This window comes from Eptesicus fuscus, chromosome 4 (genome assembly GCF_027574615.1).
Source record: "Eptesicus fuscus isolate TK198812 chromosome 4, DD_ASM_mEF_20220401, whole genome shotgun sequence".
NCBI lineage: Eukaryota > Metazoa > Chordata > Mammalia > Chiroptera > Vespertilionidae > Eptesicus > Eptesicus fuscus.
This window is the reverse complement of record NC_072476.1, coordinates 71,142,291-71,164,594: the sequence shown is the minus strand read 5'-3', so window position 1 is coordinate 71,164,594 and position 22,304 is coordinate 71,142,291. Positions and strand designations below refer to the sequence as shown.

General features: G+C 37.4%; 1 protein-coding gene across 4 annotated transcripts in view; it reads right to left on the bottom strand.

Moving 5' to 3' along the window:
* AP3B1 (adaptor related protein complex 3 subunit beta 1) overlaps nt 1–20,535 on the bottom strand; it is a 186,939-nt gene extending 166,404 nt beyond the window's left edge. For 2 of the 4 annotated variants that reach the window (XM_054715136.1, XM_028139688.2), the window contains exon 1: nt 20,266–20,535. In XM_054715136.1, coding sequence (XP_054571111.1) covers nt 20,266–20,393 — 128 coding nt within the window. In that variant the 5' untranslated portion in view covers nt 20,394–20,535. Of the gene's footprint in view, nt 1–18,147; nt 18,188–20,265 lie in introns of those variants that run through there. The other 2 variants (XM_008161965.3, XM_054715135.1) reach the window with 2 other exon arrangements.
* Between the last annotated feature and the right edge of the window lie 1,769 nt (nt 20,536–22,304).

Sequence of the window (22,304 nt, the reverse complement as noted above, 5' to 3'; positions counted from 1 at the left end):
CCTGGGCCGCAGGCGCCCGGGACCACAGGGAGGGTGGCTTGTCCCTCTCCCAGGCCGAAACCCCAGCCACTGGCACCCAGGACTGCAGGGCAGGTGGCTTGTCCCTCTCCCAGGCCGGGCCGCAGGCGCAGATGCAGCCGCTGGTGCCCAAATCCACGGGGTGTGTGGCTTGTCCCTCTCCCAGGCTGCAGGCACAGGCGCAGCCACTGGCACCCAGGACCACGGGGCAGGTGGCTTGTCTCTCTCCCGAGCCGCAGCCTGGCTGGTCCCCATTCCTCTCTCACAAGCTCATTTGCGCCTGGCTGGTCCCCATTCCTCTCTCCCCAGTGTTGAGTGTCTGAGCCGTTATGGCGTGATGGCATGAGGGCGTGATGACCATTTGCATAGTAGCTCTTTATTATATAGGATTCTTGAAATAAAATTATGGAAATGGGGAAAAATTAATGGTTACTAAAGGTTAAGCTCAAGAAAGGGAAGGAAGGATATAAAAGGACAACACAAGAGCCCTGTGGTAATGGGACTGTCAGTAACTTTATTGTCATCATGGTTACATGAACCTACATGATAAAATGGAATAGAACATTCTCTCTCTCTCTTTCTGTCTCCCTCTCTCTCTCTCTCTCTCACACACATACACACACACACACACACACACACACACACACACACACAGTACAAGTAAAACTGGGGAGATCTGAACAAGTTGGTAGATTATATCAATGTCAACATCCTGGTTGTGATACTGTACTACAGTTTACCATTGAACAAAACTGGGTACTGGGTACACAGAATCTCTCTGTATTATTTCTTGTAACTGCAATATGAAGTAATTACATAATTATCTCAAAATCAAAAGTTTACGTTTTTAAAGGTTATATAATAACTCACTTATAGCAAGACCAATAGGCCAATCAAAAAAAAAAAAAAAAGGTCAAAAGAGTTAAACAGACATTTCACAAAAGATTAGAAATGCCAATAAGCACATCAAAAAATACTTAAGATCATTAGTTCTCAAGGAAATGCAAATTAAATACCATTACACACCCACTAGAGACTGACAATAACAAATGTGGCCAAGGCTATGGAACAACTACAACTCACACACTTTTGGTGAGGATGTAAAAGAAAGCCTTTTTCAAAACTTTGAAAAACTGGGAGTTTCTTACAAATTTAAGCATAAACCTACCATGTGACCCAGTAATTCCACTCCCCAGAGAAATACACATGTATTTCCACATAATGACTTACATGAATAATCATAGCAGCTTTATCCATAATAGTAAAAAACTTTAAAAAATCTAAATGTGCATTAGTAAAATGTGACTTAGCCATACATTGGAATACTACCCAGCAATGAAAAAGAATTAACTACTGATACATGCAACAAGATGAATTCTCAAAATCATTATGCTGAGTGAAAGAAGAAAGATGCAAAAGAGCATAACTTACTCACTTAAAATTCTAGAAAATGAAACTAATCTGTACTGACAGAAAGCAGACCAGTGATATCCTGGTGCTATAGGGTAGAGGAAGAAATGGACAGCAAAAGGACATAAGAAAATTTCCCAGTTCATAAGATGATGGAAATATTCTGTATCTTCTTAACTGTGATGGTGATTTTACAAATGTATGATTAAGATCTTTTATGTCAAAAGATCTAATTATAATCTTTAGGTGGATAATTGTTACATGCAAATTATACCTCCATAAAGTTATTATTGAAAAGTTTTACTGTGTTTTTTCACATGTGTATAGATGTTTAGTTCTGTCATTGCAATAAAAAAATAAAAAAATGAAAGCTAAGAAGATTTTTTCCCAAAAACAATAGAGGCAATGAAATTCATCATGAAAAAAGAAATTACTCTTCCTTCCCAAGCAACTCATAAAATTAAATGCAATGGTGACCACTAGTGGGACACAAAAATTAATAATTACAAGACTGACTTTTCTCTCATTAAAATACAGCTAAAAGTATGTAAATAGTAGAGACAGCAATATGTAAAAACTATATCTGAGGACATACAACTACCAAATATTAAAATACAATAAATGTTCACTGTAATGAATTTAGAATCCTTTCTTAAAACTTCTCAGACTTCCTCACATTGTACAGGTAACTTAATAATCATGCATACTTTTTATAAATGAAAAACCTAAAAGAAACCTAAAAAACTTTACTGGGGTTAAGAAAAAAAAACTAAAGTAATTAGATAGGAACTGAATAGAAAGAAAATGGGATCATACTATGTATATCAAGAAAGAATGAAAATTCATTTTCTTCTTCCTGACCCCCTTTTGTTTTCCCCAACAGTTTTTCACCATTCTGCTCTACCAGTGTTACCTGGAGAGAGAAGTGAACAATGAATAATGAAGTGTTCATTTCTAGGAAGTCCCAACCTCTAAACCCAGGTATATCTTATTCATAGCCTAATGGAAACTTGGTTTATTCTTCTTGGGCTTGAGATGCCAGAGCCCCCTTAAACTAAAAATAAAAGAACAGGAACCCAATATGATAGCCAATGGTTTCGCTGTTAATGTTTAATAGAAAAGACAATCTTCAACAACAAATATAAATATCTTTTGTGTCAACACAGGCAGAGCAGTAACTTTGAGGTTCAGAGAAAAGAGACAAGAAAAATCCTAGGTACTGTCTCAACCGGATATACTAAACAATTTTTCACAGATGTGTCATAAAGACCCATTGAAAATTCTGATATAAATTACATATTTCTTCCCAAATTCCTCTTTGCTTAACACCAAAACAGGAAAGATTTAGAAAACTTAACACCGTAACACCTATCTTACCCTTAAAATATGTTTACTCGTACTGAGTCATTTAGTTCTACCTCCTTTGTACGTGGATTCAAATATGGCCTATTAACATGTATGACTGCATTAACTTAGAAATTTAAAAATTCTTTCTGATAAACATCAAGAGTTGATTCAAATTAATGCTGAACTGGCAATATTTTCATTGCCTCTGCTGAAAACCAATACCTGTTTCAAATAATGTATTATTTTATTGGCCTAGTTCTTCATTTACCTATTTGGCTTTTCAGCTTTGAGTACTAGGATACAAACTTTATTTTTACATAAGTGACACCTTGTGGTACTTAGTGGTATAACCTTTCTTTCATGTTCAAAATATGCCTGTTTTTATAGTTTCAAAGAACAGAGGAAAATATATAACTGTATTGATAAAGAAAATCTTATTATCACCAAGAAGCCACTTTATTTCAGCACCAGGATAAAGCAACAACTATAATTGAAAAGCAAAATTTACCAGTTATATATAAGAACTTAAGTAGTGGTGGGACTTTTAGATAATATAAATTACCTCTTTTTAAAAAATCTGTAATAGCTCTTTACAAACTTCCACTCCTGTAAACCATATCAGTACCACTCAAAGTTTGATCCAAGAAAGTCTGGTCCAAGAACCATTACCAACCCACAAATGTTTGTTACTAATCCATGAGGAGTTATGTATAGAAACTGAGAGCAAGCACAGTGAGAAATCTGACAGAGCAATTCAACAATGTAATTTTATACCTTTTGAGTCTAAGAAAAATTGAGGCTTATATTTTGCATATTTTTTTATTTCACTTTCCTAGTAATTTATTGTTTGTTGTAGTTTACTGAAGTATCTATCCATGATGGACTGAAAATTTTAAAAGGCCCTTCACCAGTGATAAGGAATAGCAATTTCCAATCAAAGGTACATTTCAAAAGGATGCATCAAAATCATTAAGATGGGGAGAGCTGGAACTTTTTCAAGCCCTGCCAAAAATTCTATAACATGGGCAGCTATACCTCTTCATGCTTTGAGAACCACTCAAATAAAAGATGTTCCTACCCCAAGTGCTGCATTGTACACATGAACAGGTATATAGGAAAAAAAAGGCTGGTAATAGGAGTCAAAATTTGCTCTTTCCTATCTGCTATGCAGTTGAAGGGGTTGGCCTCCATAGTAAGTTTTATGTGCACAACATGAAGGCTTAGTAACTTGCAGTTCAGTTAGTGCCATCTTGTATGATACTCAGAACCTTGTATAGTTTTTGGCACAAAGTATTCCCTAAATAAATAAAAGAGTGAGTAAAACAGGAAAATCCAGCTACCTAATCATCCATTAACCCTCTAAAAGGAGGAACCACAAGTTATCCAAGTAAATATGTATGAACTTTTCCTCCTATACTGTTCACAAAATTAAAGAGTCTACAATTGCTATCATCACTTCAACCCTTAGTAATCTAAAGGTTAGTATCTACTTCAAATAAGTTGTTATGAAGACAATGAGAAATGCAATTATCACTGGGCCTAGCACATTAATTTATTCAATATCCACTATGTGTCAAGAATTGTTCTAAGTAGTAGGGTCCCTGACTTCTTAAAACTTACTTCCTAAGTGAGAATTTAGGGGAAGGAAGTATGAAGGAATCTCAGAAGCAATAAAAAACTGAAAATTATAAGCAAAGAAACTTGTTAAACTTCTGCATTAAAAATGACATAAACTAACACAAAAATAAAATGAATTTGGGATTCATCTGACAGAAGTGGCCATTTTCTTAAAATACAAAGAGCCTTAACTAATCAATAAGAGCTGATCCAATAGGGAAATGAACAAAGGACATTTAAAAGTATTTCAGTGAAAGAATAAACCAATACATATGAGGGAGAAGACTTAATGCACTCACAATTATAAGATTCAGTGTAATAACATTTTACACTATAAGACTGGCAAATATTATGAAATTTGATGGTATCCAGTATTGGCAAAAGTATAATGAAAACAGACTTTACTGATGTTGCAACCCATTTGGAAGGTAATTTAGCAATATGTATCATAATTTAAAATGTAATAACCTTTGATCTACAACTCTATGTCTAGGATTTTTTCCTACAAATAGATACTTTCACACAATTATGCAAAAATTTATGTTTCAGTATTGCTTATACTCAACAAAAATTGGTATCTATCAAATACCCCTCAAAAACAGAACCAATGAAAGAGTACTAGGAAATATTATATAGTGATGAAACAGATTGAAATAGCTTCATATGATAACATGGAAAGGCCTCCAAGATATATTAAGGGAAAAGCAACATACATTGAGGTTTTTATATATATTATCATTTGGTTTTTAAAACATTTTCTGGAAAGATACGTACGAACTTGTTCATTGTAGCAAACTCTGGGGTTTTGGTCATGTGAGTTACATCCCTTCTATATCATGGATTAATTTGCCACTAACGCATTAATAATATGTAATTAACTTATTTAACCGATTGTAGTACTACTTTATAGAACTTACTAGAGGCCCGGTACATGAAAATTCGTGCACTCGGCGGGGGGGTCCCTCAGCCCAGCCTGCACCCTCTCGCAGTCCAGGACCCCTCAGGGGATGTCCACCTGCCAGCTTAGGCCCACTCACCGTGGGATCGGGCCTAAGCTGGCAGTCAGACATCCCTCTGGCAGCCCAGGAGCCCTCGGGGGATGTCCGACTGCAGGCCTAAGCCACAGTTGGACATTCTTAGTGCTGCGGAGGAGGCGGGAAAGGCTCCAGCCACCACCACTGCACTCACAGCCATCAGCCCAGCTTGTGGCTGAGCGGAGCTCCTCGTGGGAGTGAACTGACCACCAGGGGCTCCTGCGTTGAGCGTCTTCCCCCTGGTGGCCAGTGCACGTCATAGCGACTGGTCGTTCCACCATTAGGGTCAATTTGCATATTACCCTTTATTATATAGGATAATACTATCTAATTTTAGCATCACAAAGTCTCTATGAAGCATGTGTGGCTATTATTCCCATTTAATAGATAAGGAACTGAAGCCTAGAAATTATAACGGCAACATAGAAGTAAAAGATTACACAACATATAAGAAATTCTTAATTCATATAACTTTTAAGTATACCACCAGAACTAGAAAATGACAAGGAATTAAACTTGTCTTGTTTTGAAACCAACATTTTTCACATTTATCACATTGTTGCCAATTTCTACTATAAAGTTGAGCATATATGAACACATTTCAAGAACTGTAAAGTAATACCTTATAAGTATAAATCCATAATCTACAGTGCCATACTTCCTCCCTAATCTATAATCTGCTACAAGAAAACTGTTTTTTCTCTTAAATTCAAAATTTTTATGAAAAGAAAACTGATCACTGGAATCATAATATACACTAATTCTAACTATCCTCAATAGTAATCTAAAACATCTGTGATACACTTCCGTCTAAGTCAAAATAAATTTTATTTTCACTGACATTACTTTGACTGTATTTGGTTAACATTATCTCATGTAGATTCATCAGCTCAAAATTAATTAGTATTACAGAATAGTGTATACCATCCAAACAATTCATCTTTGTTGGCTCACATACCTCACTGCTATTGGCATGCCACTGTAATAATGGGCATGGTGCCACAGTAACAGATGGGCATAAACACAGACATGCCAAAGAGTTACTGTGTGCATCAAGTCTGAGTATTAGCATTAGGTTTTCCTCCAAGAAATTCATAAACTATAGTAGAATAAATATAAGTTTTCTAAACTGTGTTAATAAGATATGCCAACTCAAAGCTAGATTAATTTTTAGGTTCTTCAAAAATAAATAATAAAAACTTTCTAAGGCCACAGAAGACAAGTTTTCCATCTGATGAGTTTGGATCAGCCTTCTGTGTAGGGAATTGAGGAAACCAATATGCAATCTCTACCTCAGAAAAGCTCTGTCCCTGAAGCATTTGAAAAATCTCAGGACACAAATAAATATGGAAAAAAAGAGAAAAGTCTCAGGAAAAAATTCTGTTTTTAAAGTCACATAGCAGTGTTGCAAGATTAAAAAGTCTTGAGATACGTCACACAACACTAAATATACTTAATACTACAAAATCATACACTTAAAAATGATTACGAAGGCAAATTTAATGTTAACGTGTTTTCTACTGCAACTAAGGAAAAAAGTCACATAGTCCTGCCAAGTGTCCTGATGAAGGCTATCTAGGCCTAGAAAGAGAAAAAGGGTCATACAAATTCCTACTTGACATGAATAGAATCTAAAAGTGTAAATAACTGAAGCTTATATAGTTATTTAAAATGTTGCCATCTATTGAAAAACTATTGTCATCTAAAAAGTAGCCAGTTTAAAAAGATTAACTTATTTCACCTGGTTTTAAATTTTTGAAATAGATAATACACATACTATTGACTAAACTATATTGAAAAGTTTTATCATTTTTACTACATTAATGAAAACAGTTTTAAAATACTAAGAATGCTAAGGGAAAATAATCATTTGTGGACACTATCATCCAAAATCATTTACGTAATGTACTAGGCACCAGAATAGAAGGTTGTGCATGCGTGCGTGCGTGCGTGTGTGTAAATAGAAACTATCTCTGACTCCTACTTCCAGGCACTTAAACACATTTTCTCTTTAAAAAATGTTCAGCCTGGCTGGTGTGGCTCAGTGGTTGAGTGTCAACCTATGAGCCAGAAGGTCAGGGTTCGATTCCTAGTCAGGGCACAAAGTCCTCCACATACACAAATTCAAAACTCATTTGTTAGTAATCATCCTTCTAGTACTTGACCCTATTCATACTACTTGACACAATTACTCCAGGAATGCTCATCTCTTTTTACACTCACTCCCTTGGTGTCTCATTCAGTCCATGATATTTAATACCATCTATTACCTGATGACTCCCAAACTTGTATCTATAACCTGACTCCTCCCCTAAGTTCCAGATTTATGTATACAACTGCCTATTTAATATCTCCACTTGAATACCTAATAGGCATCTCAAGTTAACATGCTCAGGCTCTTCATCCCCTCCCCTCTTTAAATTCCTCTTCACACAATCTCTTCCATTTTAGTTGATAGCAATTGCAAACCTCCAGCTGTTTAGGCAAAAGTCCGGTGGCCATCCTTGATATCTTTTTCTCTCACATACCACATCCAAACCATCAGCAAATTTTATTGGCTCTACCTTCAAAATACTGTATTTTCAACCACTTATCTCTACTACCACCAATCTAATTTAGTCATCATCTTCTCTTCCCTGGATTACAATAGACTCTTTGCAGATCTCCTTGCCTCAGATCTTCGAGTTCAGAAGGCAAAGTGATCCATTTAAAAAGTAAATTGGATCATTTCATTCCTGTGCTCCAAACCCTCCAATGGCTTCCGTTTTCACTCAGGGTAAAATCAAAGTCCTTAAATGACTTACAAAGTCCAAGTCAATCTGGCCCCTTACGTCTCTGACATTCTCATCTACTAACTTCCCCCTCCTCTTCACTCACTCTACCCCAGCTATACTGGCCTCTTTGTTGACCCTCACACAGGCCAGAAATTATCCTGCCTCAGAGCCTGAGCACTTTTGAATACTCTTGAATTCTTCTTACTGAACACTCCTCCCCAGACATCTGCATGTTACTCTCTCACCTCCTTCAGGCATGTGCTCTATTAACAAATTCTCAAGGATCTTTTTCTGACCCTGCTTTTTCAAACTCAACCCAACCTCCACTCTCTCTATCCTATTTCTCTGTTCTATTTTCCTCCATAGTACTCCTCGTCATCAAATGACCAACTATATATTGATTTGTTTATTGCCTATCTCCCCTCCACTAGAATGTATGCTCCATGAGAGCAGGCATTTTGTCCACTTCTTAGTCCCTAGCATCAAGAACAGCGCCTAGCATACAGATGGCACTCGAATTTGTTGAACTGATAAATTACTTCTATAGTTTTTTAAAGTTGGGGGGGAAAAAAACACAAAAAATAAACAAACAGGTCCCAAGTACCCCGGACTATAACCTCTTTGAAGCAGGAAATATATCTGGCACACAACAGGCACTTAATAGTTAATGACTGACTTAATACCCATTCTGCTCAAAACCCTCCCATGGCTTGTCTTCTCACTGGAAGTAAAATCCCAAGTTCTTACCAGGCCCTACATAATATGGTCCCCTCACCTTCTACTTACTTCTCTGCCCTCATAGTACTGATTGTCTTCTCACTGGAAGTAAAATCCCAAGTTCTTACCAGGCCCTACATAATATGGTCCCCTCACCTTCTACTTACTTCTCTGCCCTCATAGTACTGATTTCCCCCTCATCCTTCACGACCACATTTTTAACCTAAGCTTTAAGAAATGTCGAGAAAACCCATTCCTAGAGTAAAGTTGGGTGATACATAGCTCTGCCAATCCATAATTTTGGAACCAGGCTTATTCATGAGTCTCTCCCTTGTCCAGCTGCCATGCTAACTCACTCAGCTGAAGGATTAAAGACACTGGCCTTCCAATTAGGTCTATTCCTATCAGAAATACAAATAAACAGCCCATCAATAAGCAGACATTGACCATAAATTGTTCACTTGTGTAAATCTATGAATTCTTTCCAGTTGATATGCTAAATAAGTCTTCCCTAAGTACATAAACCAGCAAATGTTATTCATAGTAATATGAAATATATGAAAATCATTTCTTCCTGATTATTCTACTTTGGGCTCTTCACTTTAAATTTTGAATTTGGACTGCAGGCAATTTGTTTTTGTCAGCAGTTCATTTATATACACAACTGCAATAGTCAAATTATTTCACTATAATACATTTGTCATACCATGAGCACTTTAACTTTTGATCCAATAAAAGAAGAACATGTCAACCAACCATCTGTCTGCTTTTTTGTTTTGATCATTTAGTTCTACTATGTAGTTCTAAATTCTAAGTTTTTAAAAAATAATGTTTTAAATAATGGCAAGATTTCAAATTTCCAGATTTCCTCCTCGATTTCACCAAGTCAGTGATCTTAAAATAAAATATCTTATGTTAAGGGATGAAAATCTTTTTGACTGAATATTTGTTACGATAATTTGTAGGTCAGAACTGACTCTCCTCCAAGAATAAAGCAAGCTAAGCAAATACAATGGAACACCTTTACAATCTGTTGGAAAGGAACACTCTGCTTACAGGCAGTATTTCATCATTTTTTGTTGTTGTTTAATGGATAAAATCTTTTTTGATTTTAATTGTACTTAAAAAATTAAATTATAGGAGGCCTACTTGAGTAATCAACCCTTTGTAAAACTAGAAATCTTATTCATGTGAAGACAAAAACAACTCCCAGCCAGGAAGGCACTGGATACCACTACACAGTTTTTTCTCTTAATAGACAACTTGGAACAAAAGACAGTTACTTAAGTGAAACATCAATAAAACATTGAAATTGGCTAATATTTTATGTGCCCTTTGTAAATAAAATAAAGTAGGATTCAATTTACATACAGGGGTGGGCAAAAAGAAGTTTATAGTTGTAAACGAAATACAGAGTTAATAAAGCTATTGTAATAATCATAATCTGCATGTCTTTTTCCATATGAACAACTGTAGACCTACTTTTGCCCACACCCGTAAACAGCATGGCAAGTATGTTAACATCTCCAGAACTAAATCTAATGACCATAAATTTCAACCAGTTAGGCAGAATTAACAAAATAGATTTGCTATCAAAACTGGAGTTATTAGAACTCAGTATGCAACAGACTGCCATATTTCAGAGGAAAGGGGGTAGAGGAAGATTAACCAATGAACTTATATGACTACATGCCCAGTGCACATGAATTTGTGCATGGGTGGGGTCTCTCGGCCTGGCCAGCAATCGGAGCCAATGGGGGCCGCAGGAGGTTGGCTGGGGGGAGGAGCCACAGGAGGTTGGCTGGGGGGAGGGGCCACAGGAGGTTGGCTGGGGGGAGGGGCCACAGGAGGTTGGCTGTGGGAGCGCACTGACAACCAGAGGGCAGATCCTGCTTTGAGCGTCTTCCCCGTGGTGGTCAGTGTGTGTCAGAGCGACCAGTCGACTGGTTGTTTGGTCACTTAGGTTTTTATATATATAGATAGACTAGAGGCCTGATGCACGAAATTCATGCAAGGGGCTCTGCCCCCACCACCACAGCGGCCGCAGGCCTCTGCCTCAGCCCCCACGGCAGCAGCTTCGTCCAGAAGGTCATCTGGAAGGTTATCCGGAAGGACGTCCAGAAGGATGTCTGGTCTAATTACTATATTATGCTTTTATTATTATAGATTGTTATAGATATGCACAGCCCCTGGACAGACAATAGTGTGGGGAAGGCCTGGGGAGGGGACAGGAGTGGGGTACAGGGGGTCAATGGGAGGGGAAAGAGGGGACATCTGTAATACTTTCAACAATAAAGATAAATGTTAAAAAAAGAAAGAACTCAAGGGATTTAAATAGTCAGAACTTGAAGATGATGATAAGGACAATAGTACTGTTAACGTAAAAACATTCAAACCTATAAAGAATTTTTACGAGTTTATTTGAGCCAAACTTAAGGTGACCAGATTTTTAACATTGGTAAAGCGGGACACCATTAACCGGGGGGGGGGGGGGGTCTTTTTTTTTTTAAATATATTTTATTGATTTTTTACAGAGAGGAAGAGAGAGGGATAGAGAGTTAGAAACATCGATGAGAGAGAAACATCGATCAGCTGCCTCTTGCACACCTCCTACTGGGGAAGTGCCCGCAACTAAGGTACATGCCCTTGACCAGAATCGAACCTGGGACCCTTGAGTCCGCAGGCCGATGCTCTATCCACTGAGCCAAACCGGTTTCGGGCCAGAGGGGTGTGGGGGGGTTCTTGATTAAAAATTTGGTCTATATTGTAATCGCTTTTGGTTTTTTTAATAAAAGGAAATTCACTTCTTAGATCATCGTTGAATTTGCATCCTCTTTTCTTACTCATTATGTTAAAAATCTAAAAAAAATAATTTAAAATTATATTATAAATTATTATATACATATTGCTTTCAAACACAATAAGTAGGTACATAATTACATGAACATATTTTATTGTTAGTTTATAAATTAAATTAATTTGATTGTTATAAAGTAACTATATTTTAAAAATTATTTTAATCCTATATTTCTTTCTAAATAATAACAATACTAACTTGTATTATTTTTCCTCTGAATTTGCCGTAACATAAGTGGTAAGTGTCACTTTCAAGGCCGGCGCTAGACTTTTTGCTGCCACTATAAAATATAAATAATACGAGTACTGTCTGCTAAATTCAAGAAAATTTATGTACTTATGAAATAAATAAATAAATTACTTACCTAAATTATCTGAATAGCTGATTTGTAATGACATCACTTGTTTAACTAGCTTACTAGCCCGGAGTACTATGTGTATCCTCTGAGAGACAGTTACAAAATGTTTTCGTCGTTGCCAATCCCAAAAAATGCCATTGTTCATTAAGTCCAAACAATGATGGTCGAATTCTAACAACTGATCAACAATGCGAACTTTGATAAGCAGTTCTCGCTAATCAGTTCTCAACAATTATTTGTTATTATTAAAGTTTAACATTATAAAATTAACAAAAATAATATAAAACTCATATCTTGGCTAAATAGCCACATGACCGCCGAAAACCGTATATTTCCTTCCCGTTCTCCTGCCGTTCCTTAGCTTGTCGTGCATTCTTTCCAAAAATCGGGACTTTTTTATTTTTTTTTAATATATTTTATTGATTTTTTACAGAGAAGAAGAGAGAGGGATAGAGTTAGAAACATCAATGAGAGAGAAACATCGATCAGCTGCCTCCTGCACACCCCCCACTGGGGATGTGCCCGCAACCAAGATACATGCCCCTGACCGGAATCGAACCCGGGACCCTTGAGTCCGAAGGCCAATGCTCCATCCACTGAGCCAAATCCGTTTCGGCAAATCGGGACTTTTTTAAAACGCCGCGGGACAAATTGTTAAAAATCGGGACTGTCCCACCAAAAGCGGGACATCTGGTCACAAACTGAGCAGAATCTCAACGGATTGGGATAATGCTCCAGAGAATGGCGGTTTTTCACCTTGTTTTATATGTTACAATCAAAACAGGAGCTGTAAGTGGGTTACATGAAATCCACTGGTGATAGATTAGGGAGGCAGGAGAAAGCAAAAGGGGGGGAGGGGGAGGGAACCTCTGGGATTGGATAAAAAGTAAAATGATAGACACTTCTTTTACTTAGGTGGGTGCAGGATAGTTAACAGTCAACAATTAACATGATAACAATAACAATGAAGGAATTTATGGGCTGTCTTCAGGCCTGTGCATTTGGTTGTGCCCTGAGGGCTCTGGAAAAAGGTAAGTTACAAGTCACTGACATTTCATAGGTGTGTTACCTTAGATCAGTGGTTCTCAACCTTTCTAATGCCGCAACCCTTTAATACAGTTCCTCATGTTGTGGTGACCCCCAACCATAAAATTATTTTCATTGCTACTTCATAACTGTAAGTTTGCTACTGTTATGAATCGTAATGTAAATATCTGTGTTTTCCGATGGTCTTAGGCGACTTAAGGTCAAGACTGACCTCGTGCCCTGCCTGGTTTGGTTCAGTGGATAGAGCATCGGCCTGCAGACTAAGTTAGATTCCAATCAAGGGCACATGTCCAGGTTGTGGGCTTGATCCCCAGTAGGGGGCATGGAGGAGGCAGCCAATCAATAATTCTCTCTCATCATTGATGTTTCTCTCTCTCTCCCACTCCCTTTCTCTTTGAAAAAAAAAATTTTTTTTACCTTGTCAGGGAAGATACCAGCTTAGGACATGACTACCTATCATAACTGCTTTTTAGATGAAGTTTTAATTTCAGACCATCCTTTGTGGTTACTGTAGATCTTTGAGTTTGCAAAACTGCCATGCAGGCCTTCCCTGAGCTTGTCAGGTTATAGCATGTGGCCCCTTTCGTCCACAGTATGCCATAGAAATCACTAGTGGATTATATTTTCATGCCTGAAACCTTAGACTCCTGAGCACAAGAGAAAGGAATACAATGAGGAAAGTCTGTACCTCTTCATAATATGCCAACATTTCAGCATCGAAAACTAAAACATGTTTGACATTTCAAATTTCAGCATTTCAACTTTTTTCAGTAAGTCATACTTTAAATAGGCTTATAATAAATACCTTTTGGTAGGTATATTATACTGAAAGGTTGAGAATTATTTCACAATTTAATATTAGTTATATACTTGTAATACTGTTAGTTTTCATTGGCCTTATCTCACCAACTAAATTCTAAGTTTCTTAAAGGCAAAGTAAAAATCTTATAATTTTTTTTTTGTATTTTTGTGCTGAAAACACAGAATAATGAACTATAATCCCAAATTTACAAATGAAGATGTCTTTGAAAAGTAGAAGAGAAATTTATGAAATCCTGATTGTAAAGTTCATTCAACAACTATGTGACAATTCCGAGTCAATTAACCCTAATCACAGCAAAGACTCAAGCAATGCCCTGACAATAACTGTAACGCAGTGCAACACAATAGGGATACCAGAGCAGGTTTTCCATCTGTATAAGGTCCTCTGAATCAGTCATGCTTTATTTTTCAGTACAATGGCTAAGGTCACAATAAATGTTAGTAGAATCTGAATCTTCAATTGAATAAAGAACCTGGAAATACTTATTAAGCAAAATTATAAGCTGAACCCTTTGCTAGGCAGCTTCATATAAATTACACCATCTAATATTAGGTGATTGTGTGAGAGATTCCTCTATACCCGTGGTCGGCAAACTGTGGCTCGAGAGCCACATGCGGCTCTTTGGCCCCTTGAGTGTTGCTCTTCCACAAAATACCACGGCCTGGGCGAGTCTATTTTGAAGAAGTGGCGTTAGAAGAAGTTTAAGTTTAAAAAATATGGCTCTCAAAAGAAATTTCAATCGTTGGACTGTTGATATTTGGCTATGTTGACTAATGAGTTTGCCGTCCACTGCTCTATACAATATTCAACAAATAGTCACTGAGACACTATGTAATCTGAGAATACTGAATGAGATAAAGGTATCAATGAGAAATACTAGGACAAGTAAAAAACAAGTGAGCAAGCTTTGAACACTGAAACTATAAAAGTGTTGAATGAAAAAATTACAAAAATATGGCATAGACCCTAATTAAAATGAGTTATAAATAAAAATGGAAACAGTCACACACAAAAACAAAACAAGTTTAGAAGCTCATATTAAGTGAGACAATGACTCTTTGTCATTGTGTCAATATTAACATCTGGGACTGGTTTATCTTCATTTTTAATAAATTCAAGAACATCCCTATAAAAAGGTATGCTCATTCAGCAGCACTTCTGTATCCTTCCTTAAAGAGAGAAAAAGTAGTGGAGCTATATTTAGACTTTCTGTAATTACAGACAAACTACAGACCCACATAATCTTCCTAGGAGACGCCACTTAAAAACACTAATGTTAAAATTAAAGGGTTATATGAAATGTAATTTTCATGGCTGATGTTATTAATAAAATTGACAATAAATAAAATTTAAGTTAAAAATAAGCAAGGCTAGCCGAAACCAGTTTGGCTCAGTGGATAGAGCGTCGGCCTGCGGACTCAAGGGTCCCAGGTTCGATTCCGGTCAGGGGCATGTACCTTGGTTGCGGGCACATCCCCAGTAGGGGGTGTGCAAGAGGCAGCTGATCAATGTTTCTCTCTCATCGATGTTTCTAACTCTCTATCCCTCTCTCTTCCTCTCTGTAAAAAATCAATAAAATATATTTTAAAAAATAAATAAAAAAATAAGCAAGGCTTTACTAATGCAATGAAAATACACTAATGTAGTACTGACTACATCATAACCTCACAAGAAAGCATGTAATCTAAACAAATGAGAAGTCCACCCCAATTTCAGCAGGGACTAAAATGCTACCTTTCCAAGTGTTTCAGATGGCACTCCACTGGGAAGTTACTGGTTGCTAACGTCAGCTTTTAATTGTTAAATCTAATGGCCTCTTTTCAGCCTATATTCTATTTGCCCTCACTATGCAATTCTAACATAGTTAACTATTTCCCCTTAACTTTCCTCTTAGCTTCTTTTTTTTTCTTTTTTTTAACCTTCCTCTGGTTTCCTACCCCTCTGAGCACTGTTTCTCTTCCTAGTTCTTCTTCCATTCACACCTTAAATGTAGTGACTTGTCTAAACTGCCTTTTCCTAACCTGAAAAGTTCTCCCTGGATGATCTTATCCATTCCTGTGCTTTAATTACTACCTACAATTCTAAATGTTGGTGCCCTAATCTGTATCTCAGCTGAACATGCATCTTCTTTTGCAGTTCTCCTGGTTTCTACACACTTTGTCTGAAGAACTCTCCCTTTCCTCCACCTAACAAAAACCTTCTCAGGCTTTAAGACTTAAAATGTCACCAACTCAGTGAAACTTTCACCAACTTTTCAAAATAGTGTTAGTTAATATTCTACTTTAGAAATCACTTTCAACTATACCATCTTAGAAGAATCTCACAAAATAGGCAAGTATTATCATGGAGATCAAGAAACTTGAACAAGGCAATATTACAAGTGGAAACCATTAACTTAAATCCAGATCTTCTCACTCTAAGTCCAATGCTCTTTCTAATACACTGAGTTGCTCTCAAAAAAAAACAAGATTAGATAACTTAGTCTTACTATTCTTAAGAAAATGTCATTGGTCTTGTCATTTCTTTCTAGAAATTAATTCCTAAATAAATGTTCAATCCAGAAATAAAATTATTAAAATTATTTTTAAATTATACACACACAGCCAAATGGTAAAGACAAAAAAAGAGCTTCATTAAGTTAAAGAAAAAAATGATTTAGGAAAAAACTAAAAGCAATAAAAGTTTACAACAGTCGCAAAACAAAGGAATACAAAAAATTTAATTCGTGCCCTAGCTGGCTTGGCTCAGTGGATAGAGCATTGGCCTGCAGACTGAAGGGTCCCAGGTTCGATTCTGGCCAACAGCACATGCCTGGGTTGCGGGCTCGATCCCCAGTAGGGGGTATGCAGGAGGCAGCCAATCAATGATTCTCTCTCATCATTGATGTTTCTATCTCTCTCTCCTTCTCCCTTCCTCTCTGAAATCAATAAAGAAATATTTTTTAAATGTTTTTTAAAAATTAAATTAAATTAAAAAAATAAATAAATAAATTTTTTAATAAATATAAATAAAAATTTAATTCTTTACATATTAAATGAAGAAACTGAAAATCTTGAAGCCAATAATCTAATACACAGACTTGGTTAACCAATAAATGATATATAGGATCTTTCATAAAACCACCTAAAACTCCCTAATTATAGTTTTGTTTAAAGGGGAAAGGGAATAAATAAGACTAATAAATGTGATTAAATTTAGAAAACAAAAATCATCAATAATCCTGTGACTAGGAAGTGATTAGGCATCCTGGAGATGGTCAGTGAAGGATCAAAGGACAGAGCTCTAGCACAAGAGGCCACAGAGCAGAATACTGGAAGGAGTCAAAGAGTTGAAACATTTTGCAACCATTATGAAAAGACTGGTTCAAGAGCTTCATCAATGGTTGCTAAATATAGGGTAGTGAATTTAATGAGAAGCAAGATATCTGCATGGTCTCAAAGTGTCCCCCCACAGACAGATTATGGGGGGAGGGGGATAATGGACAACTGGACAAATTATCATGAAGATGGGTATCCTATGCCTCTGGATGTAATAGTCTGAGAAGGCCACATCAGCTATGGTAGTACTATAGCTAGGGATACATAACATGAATCTAAACAAGAAGAAAAAAACACCAGTAAACCCAAATTGATTACCATGCTATAAAATAATTGGCTTGCATTCTTCAAATGCCAAGGTAATGAAAAGCAAAGACTAAGGAACTAGACCAGATTAAAGAGATTACATAGATTAGACAACTAAATGAAACACATGATCCTGGACAGGATCCTTTACTAGAAAGGGAAAAAAATGCTAAAATAAAAAATTATTTATTGGAACAAATGACAACGCTGGATTACAGACTGTAGACTGTACTGATGCTAAATTTCCTGAATATAACAGTACTGTGGTTGTGTAAGGAAGTATCTTCATTCTTAAAAAATACACACTAAGGTAAAGGGACATGAAGTATACAACCTAGTCTCCAATGGCTCAGAAAACATAATGTGAATGTGTTTCTGTACATGTATGGAGAGAGAGACAGAGAGACAGAGACAGACAGAGAGAGAGAGACAGAGAGACAGAGAGAGAGAGAGAGAGAGAGAATTGTAGCACATTTTCAAAAACTGTTGAGTCTGCCTAGAAGGAAGCTGTCTGTATTATACCTGATTAGGCATCTTGGAAATGGTCATTGAAGGATCATCATTTTTTGTGAATCTGAAATAATTTCAGAGTAAATCATCAAAAATTAGAGAAGAGGAACAGGGTAAGCTTTTACATTTTTTACATAAATTTTGTCATTTGGCTTGTTTTTTCTAAGCAAGAAATATCACCATTTTATGAGAGAATATAGGCTCAAAAAAGATTAAGTGACCACTTCCAGAACAGGAGTCTCCTTGTTTCTATACAACCCCATTATGTTGCAATTCATTGGCCAAAATGTTTCTAATTCCTGAAAGCTTCAAGGTCACACTGCCCACAGCTACTCAAAATCTTCAACTTTTAATGAGTTGTAAGGCTCTAATAAAAGCACTATAAATTTCAGCAAATAGAATAGCATATCCAAGTGCTTGAGAAAGTAGCATATTCTAGCGTCTAGGTGCAAATTCAGTCAGTGCAGTGTTCTAGCGTGTGTGTGTGTGTGTGTGTGTGTGTGTGTGTGTGTGAGAGAGAGAGAGAGAGAGAGAGAGAGAGAGAGAGAGAGAGAGAGGGGGGGGGGGAGGGAGGGAGGGAGGGAGAAAGAGAGAGAGATATCTTGGGCAAATTAATAACTTGTGCTCCAATCTCCTAAATGGCAAAGTGGGATAAAAGAAGTAAGTATCTGGTACCAAGCAATAGGATTGTTAGGCACACTGAATGAGATAATAAAGGTAAAGTATTATGTACAGATGTATAAGCTCTGAATAAATTTTAGCTATTTTTATTTTAATTCAACCTGTTTAGTCACCTCAACTAGTCAAAGTCAAAGTCATACATTTTCCCCCCAAAATCTCACAAAATAGCGTATCAGAGGCTCTAAGAGGAAAACATCTTAGATATTCACAAACCAGAAAAGTAATTAATTGTAAGCAAACCACGTTCAAAATAAACTGATGCAGACTTATGGATTAATTCCACAGCTGAAACATTTTGCTAATAAAGCTGTAGAGCTGCAGCAAGCTCCTTGTTAGAACAATCCATCATCTAAGTGCACAGAATGAAAAGGAATTAGTTATCTTACTGTTAAACTTTTCTAACCTGAGAATAAGGAAAAAACAAAACAAAACAAAAACCTGTATTTTATATGCTGTATATAAGATTTCAATCAGCTTAATACAGTCAAAATTTAATCCAAATTTAAACTACTAGCACTGCCCTATCTAGTTAGTAAAATTTAAATTTAATTATATGCATGGGCACCTCCAAAGTCAGGAGCACAGGTACTTTACCTTAATTTAACATGAATCCAGTGACAACCTATTAGGTGACCAGAGTGTTTAGTACCGACAGATTAAAAATAAGAAAAATGTAAAAATGATTACAATAAAACGTAAAGTTACTATGATTCTGTAAGTTTAAACCCCGTTCCCAAAATAAAACCATTTGGAAACCATTTTTCGGTGGTACTTAAAATATTTTGCCTTAACTTTTTAAAAACAAAGTGTATATTGTTTAGTGTTCACTTTTAAAATTTGCATTATTCATTTATAAAATTTTAGGTTTGTTCATAGTAACACTACATACTCTCTAATCATATGCTTGCTTATTATTGTTTGCGCCTGGAGGGGGGTTTGTAGTGCAAAGGATATTGTCCAAGAACATCCATGTTTGCCTCAACCAGTTTGCCCATTCACAAAGAGCCTGAACACCTCCTGGCTCCTGCACTCCAACAGCTTCCCACCAGCAACTCTCACACCCCCAATCTCCCTCTCACCGCCCCAAACACGCTAATATGCGAAATTCTCCAAGTCTGATCAAACATTAAATTTACCTAGAAGTGTTTATTCAAATTTCTGTGTCCCAGACCAACTCAAGAGTCTTTGGGGATGGAACTTGAGCTCTCCAAAAGGTTCTTCCTTCACCAAAGTTTGAAAATTACTGGAGACCCCTACAAACTCTCTCCGCAGCAACTCCCACCACTGCCAGCGGGCTCCGCCCCACCCTCCAGAGGGAAACGCTACCGCCGGACCCCGGGCGGACTCGGGACCGCCCCCCTCCTCTCCCCGGAGCCCGAGCCCGGCGCCCGCTCCTCCGGGGACCCAACTCCCCCGTTCCATCCCTGCACCCCAACCCTGTCTCCTCACTTCTTCAAATCGCTGCTGAAGAGGCCCAGGGCACCGGAGTTGGAAATGGCTGAGGTCGCGTCCTGCCCCAGCTCCGTTGCCTCCCCTCCCCCGGAGTTCTCATTGTAAGCGAAGCTGTTGCTGGACATCGCCGCGGTGCCGGCGGGGGGTCGGGTCGGTCCTGCTCGGGGTTCTCTCCGAACGGCAACTGTCCGCAGGACACGGAACCAAACTACTTCGCCAGCGGAGGGGCGCGCGCAGGCGCTTCCGGACTCGTCACGGCTCCCTAAGCCGACCTGGCGGTCCACCCCCTGCGCATGCCCAGTGTGCCGGCTGTCCCGAGCCCACCGCAGGCCACTCCGGCGCCGGCCTGGATTCCCCTTCTCCGGGTTTTTGCGGTATCTGAGAGGCTCCAACCCTAGCGGGGCCGAAGGCTGGTTTCCAGGCTTTTAAAGTTTCATGGAAGAGAGGTACCCATTCTGCCCATTTTGATGGAAGTTCCCCGACCCGCGTGGCTCCTGCTGTAAACCAGTAGCTTTCAGATTTGTCCTGAAACACCATTTACACCCCAGATCAACTTTCCTAGACACGTCACGATCTCTTTTCCTATTTAGGCTGGTTTCTTCTCTCCCTCCAGCCAGCGTGGGCCCTGCTTTCAGAGCCACCCCAGGGAACCTCTATCCATAGCCCTCCATTGAATGAAACCTTTCTCGCCGCTGCATTTTGTAAGATGAGCATTACTGATATCCACACCTGAATTTTTTTAATACAAAAAAGGAGGGCTACATAAATTTCTAAATAAAATACTAAACAAGTATTAAATGCAAACATTAAAATTACCCAGTAGTTTTTTATCTGATAAAAGAATTTTTAACATTAAGAAATGTATTATACTTGTTATATAATTATATATTAATAGATACTGAAAATGAATAACCCTTCATCAGTTTTCTGATTTAAATAAATAGTAAACTAGAAATAGAAGGAAATAGTCTTACTGTTTTTATGCATATGTAAAGAGATAATATTAAAATACCTCCACAAAATATACAAAGTAAAACACACGTCATATTTAATAGTGAGACACCAAAGGCATTCCAACTAAAGTCAGAAAAAGGCCTATTAACAAATAGGCCTATTAACACCGTTACCATTTAACGCTGTTTTATAGATTCTAGTTAATGCAATAGGACAAGAAAAATGAGTAGTGAAAAAGAAGAAAGAGATTATAATATTTATAGATATGATTGTCTTGCTGGACAATCTTAGAGAAAATTATTAGACCTTTAAAATGATTCAGCAGAATGGCCAGATTCAAAATCCAATAACACTCCTGCACACTGATAATATCTAAACTAGAAAATGTAATTTTAAAAAGATCCTATTCCACAATAGCAACAAATAAGCCTTAAGAAATGTATTAAACCTAAGTGAAGAAAAATTATCAAATTTTATAGTTTAAATATGGGATGTGGGGGAGAAGACATGAAAAGAAAGTATGTTTCTAGATAGGAATATTCAAGTAAATCTATATATTTAATGGAGTTTCAGTCAAAATTCTTTATTTTCTTTTTTTTTTTTTTACTAGATAAATTTAATCTAAAGTTCATCTGAGCTTGGCCAGGGCGGCTCAGTGGTTGAGCGTTGACCTATGAACAAGGAGGTCACGTTTCGATTCCTGGTCAGGGCACTTGCCTGGGTTATGGACTTGATCCCCAGGGGCATGCAGGAGACAGCTCATCAATGAGTCTCTCTCATCATTGATGTTTCTATCATAACTAATTAATTGTCCTAGTACCATTCAGTTAGGAAATACTGTATTCAATGAATGGTACTAGGACAATTAATTAGTTAGCAAAAAATAAAGTTAGATCTCTATATTAGCTTCCAATGACTACTGTAACAAATTACTACAAATTTAGTGGCTTAACAGAGCAAAAATTTATTCTCTTACAATTCCATAGTCCAGAAGTTCGAAATTAAGGTGCACAACCTAAGGTATGGGCAGGGCCACATTTTCCAGAGGCTCTAGGGGTGAAGCTCTTCCTTGCCTTTTCTTG